This window comes from Octopus bimaculoides, chromosome 2, assembly GCF_001194135.2.
Source record: "Octopus bimaculoides isolate UCB-OBI-ISO-001 chromosome 2, ASM119413v2, whole genome shotgun sequence".
Lineage (NCBI taxonomy): Eukaryota > Metazoa > Mollusca > Cephalopoda > Octopoda > Octopodidae > Octopus > Octopus bimaculoides.
Window position 1 is genome coordinate 147838110 of NC_068982.1, and position 4006 is coordinate 147842115.

Below are 4006 nucleotides of genomic sequence, written 5' to 3' on the forward strand. Positions count from 1 at the left end.
TATATATATATATATATATATATATCACTCGTTTCTTCTATGTGTATGAATCAACCAGTCAGTAAGCGAACTGCTGGTCTGTGCGGTAAAGGAAGTCAATAAAAGGGAATAAATGAAAATATATGTGTTTATTTACTTACCCCGATAACAGTGGCAGCCATAGTTTTCTGCAAACTTAGTGAAGTCGAATCATGGTGGTCATTTGTTTGACTGGGATTTGGCTAGGCTATACAGATTGACCAGTGATGGATGATAAACAAACCGTTCGCGGGATGGAGGAACACCTAGATTTCAATTGAACGTCTCGCCGCGTGTATGTACGAGATGTATGGATGCACGTACGAATGTATGGATGTACGTAAGTATATGTACGTACGTATGTATGTATGTATGTATGTATGTATGTATGCTCGTATATGTTTCTGAATATGAGTTTATGTTTGTTATGTGTGTATGTCAGCGTGTGTATATTATGTTTGTAAAGCTTTTTGTGTATATAACGTATGTGGGTGAGAGTAAGTTTATATGTATAAGTGTGCGTGCGTCTTCAATTCTACATACAATTGTCTAAATACACGCTACCTATCTGTATACGTACATAAATATATATATATATATATATATCCGAGTATTACTGACTGTGCATATTCGTAATGTAGATAATACAAAATATTTCGTTCGCTTAGCTTATTATTATTATTATTATTATTATTGTTGTTGTTTTTGCTGTTGTTTTTGGTGGTAGTGTTGGTGGTGCTGTTTTGTTTGTTTGTTTTTTTGGGGGAGGTTTTCGTTTTTAGTACATATGTGCAACCGTGTTCATAAGCCAATAAATACTGTATATTTTTATACAGACTACATGTAATAAATAATTATATCGTTCATGTATGTCTGCATGAGATATGTGTGTGTATATATATAATATATATATATATGTGTGTGTATATATATATGTGTGTGTGTGTGTGTGTGTATTATAAACGCACACTAGTTTACCTACCACTCAGATACTGGTATGTATAGTAAAGTTGTCCTTTTTTGCCAAAAAATGTTACATATCTGCCTAAAAAAATCTACGTAAAATTCTCTTTTGTTATATATATACATACACATATACAAACAAATAAATAAATCTATATATATATCTGTATGTATGTATGTATGTATGTATATATACACGTGTATATATTTATACAGTCGGTAGTTGACGTAGATGTTTATATACGAATATTGTCGATTGTAACTTTATCGCGGATACAAAAGCGCCTTACAAGATATTTGTTTACAGAAACGCAGGCTCTGTATAACTCTATATGCTTATTTGCAAGCCGGTGTCATGTAGTAGTAGTAGTAGTAGTAGTAGTAGTAGTAGTAGTAGTAGTAGTAGTAATGGAGCAAATGAGGGTGGTGCTGACGGCGGTGGTGGTGGTGTTGTTGGTGGGTGATAGCATTCGAAATATGGGTGTTAGAGTTGCTGGTGCTGGTACTGGCGGCACCAATGGTGGCGGTGCTAGTGGTGGTGGTGGTGGTGGTGAGTGATGTATTAGATCCTCAATGTGTTCGTGTATTTTTTTTCAATATACATATACATATATATATATATATAAACATACATGTGCGTGCATGTACATACATACATGTGTGTGTGTGTGTGTGTGTGTGTGTGAGTGTATATATGTGTGTTTTGTCTAAATTTGATGTTCTGTATCGATTCTACATTTAAATAGATAACGATCAATTCAGAGAAGCATGACTCAATTTCTTAAGACCTTAAAGATGTAGATATATTTTATTACAAGCATATATTTCTCATTGAATTTCAGTTAATTAGAAATCACTTTTGGCCTCTCTGCTTACGTATGCTCACTACACACACACACACACACACACACACACACACACACACAATGTTGTTGAGAGAGAATGAATGAGTGAAAGGCTGAGAGGAAGGTATGTATGTATGTATGTATGTATGTGTAGCATGAAATGGTTGTGTATATGTTTCCTTGTGTATGCGTTTTTTGTGAGTATGTGTAAAGGGGTGCGGGGGAGTGGTCTAACAAATTAACAGGTTTGAATGAGGAAATGAATGAACTAATTAATTAATTATCTAATTAATACTAATACTACTACTACTAATAATAATGATAATAATAATAATAATAATAATAATAATGATAATAATAATAATAATGGTTTCAAATTTTAGCACAAGGCCAGGAATTTTGAAGGAGGGTGCAATTCAATTACATCGATCTCAGTGTTCAACTGGTACTTAATTTATCGATCCACCGAAAAAGATGAAAGGCGAAGTCGACCTCGGCGGGATTTGAACCCCGAACGCGCAGACAGACGAAATGCCACTAAGCATTTTGCCCGGCGTATTTATAATAATAATAATAATAATAATAATAATAATGATAGTAGTAGTAGTAGTAGTAGTAGTAGTAGTAGTAGTGAAAAACCAGATAGAAAAAGAGGTATACTAAATGATGTATGACCAGTCTGCTTTACAAGTGTTGCTACTATGCTGTATAGTCTATTTCCCGCGCTCTTTCTCCATCTCCCTGTATGTGTGTGTGTATGTGTGTGTATGTATCCATGTGTGCGTGTGTGTGTGTGTATTACTAATTATGGTTTTAATTAATGTGGTCTTGAATTGTTTTGTCAGTAGCCTTTATTATTCTTACTAATAACGCTGGTGGTAATGATGTCGCGGAAGTATCATCAACGGGAACATCACTATCATCATCATCATCATCATCATCTCTCAGTCGATCAAAATTAGAATCTCGTTCTCATTACGTAGCAGTTGACAGTTGTATAAAAAAATCCATCTATCTATCTATCTTATTTATCTATCTATCTATCTTATTTATCTATCTATCTATCTTATTTATCTATCTATCTATCTTATTTATCTATCTATATATCTTATTTATCTATCTATCTATCTTATCTATCTATCTATCTATCTTATCTATCTATCTATCTATCTTATTTATCTATCTATCTATCTATCTATCTATCTTATTTATCTATCTATCTATCTATATTATTTATCTATCTATCTATCTTATTTATCTATCTATCTATCTACCTATCTATCTATCTTATTTATCTATCTATCTATCTATCTATCTATCTATCTATCTATCTATCTATCTATCTATCTATCTATCTATCTATCTATCTGCGTATGTGTCTTTTTATCTATATGTGCCTTTCTATCTATACAAAAACACGCATTCATAACTACAAACATATTTATCATAAACCTTGCTGCATTTCAATGTGGAAACGAGTCCACTTGAGGAAAAGCGCTTCGCTCTCGTTTGCTTTTTTTTTAGCTGCTAGGCGGACTCGATTATTATGCGTGTGTGTGCGTTTGCACTTTTACACATTGACACAGACCACACACACACACACACACACACACACACACTTCCATAAGCACATTTGTTCTCTCTATCTTTTCCTCCCACTCCTCGACTTCCGACCTTTCTCCGTAACCTCTCTCACGTCCTCTCCGTTCTCGTTCTCTATATCATGTTCTCTTCTCTCTCCCTCACACGCACTCTCTCTTTCCTTCTCTCTCTTTCTCTCTATCTCTCTCTCTCTCTCTAACACGCGCGCACGCGCACATACATCTACGGACACATGGATGCGTTATCTTTCCCTTTTATTTTCTTCCTCCATGCTGCCACTCAAAACTTACCTCTTCCTGTCTCATTATTTATCTACCTCTCTCGTTCGCTATGTCTCTTCACACCTTTCTCCCTCGCTCTCTCTCTCACACGAACGCACATACTGAGCCCCCCCTCTCTCTCTCCCACACACAGACACACACACACACGCACACACACACATACATACATTGCAAATACATAAGACATTAACCTGCTTATTACTACTAGTAACTACTGTACAACGAACGCATGTGGTTGGTAGACCTCCAAGAAATAGCAGTTAAAGCACTGGCCCTATCTATCTATCTATCTATCTA

General features: G+C 35.0%; 1 protein-coding gene across 5 annotated transcripts in view; it reads right to left on the minus strand.

The window, feature by feature from the left end:
- Window positions 1–4006, minus strand: part of LOC106874941 (transcription factor Sp9) — a 404501-nt gene that overhangs the window by 256770 nt on the left and 143725 nt on the right. For 2 of the 5 annotated variants that reach the window (XR_008263452.1, XM_052965653.1), the window contains exon 1: window positions 141–1349. The exons of 2 other annotated variants lie outside the window; for them this stretch is intronic. Coding sequence is in view for 1 of the 3 variants with exons in the window: in XM_052965653.1 (XP_052821613.1) it covers window positions 141–161 (21 nt within the window). In the remaining 2 variants the exon portion in view is untranslated. Of the gene's footprint in view, window positions 1–140; window positions 1352–4006 lie in introns of those variants that run through there. One more of the 5 variants, XR_008263457.1, reaches the window with a different exon arrangement.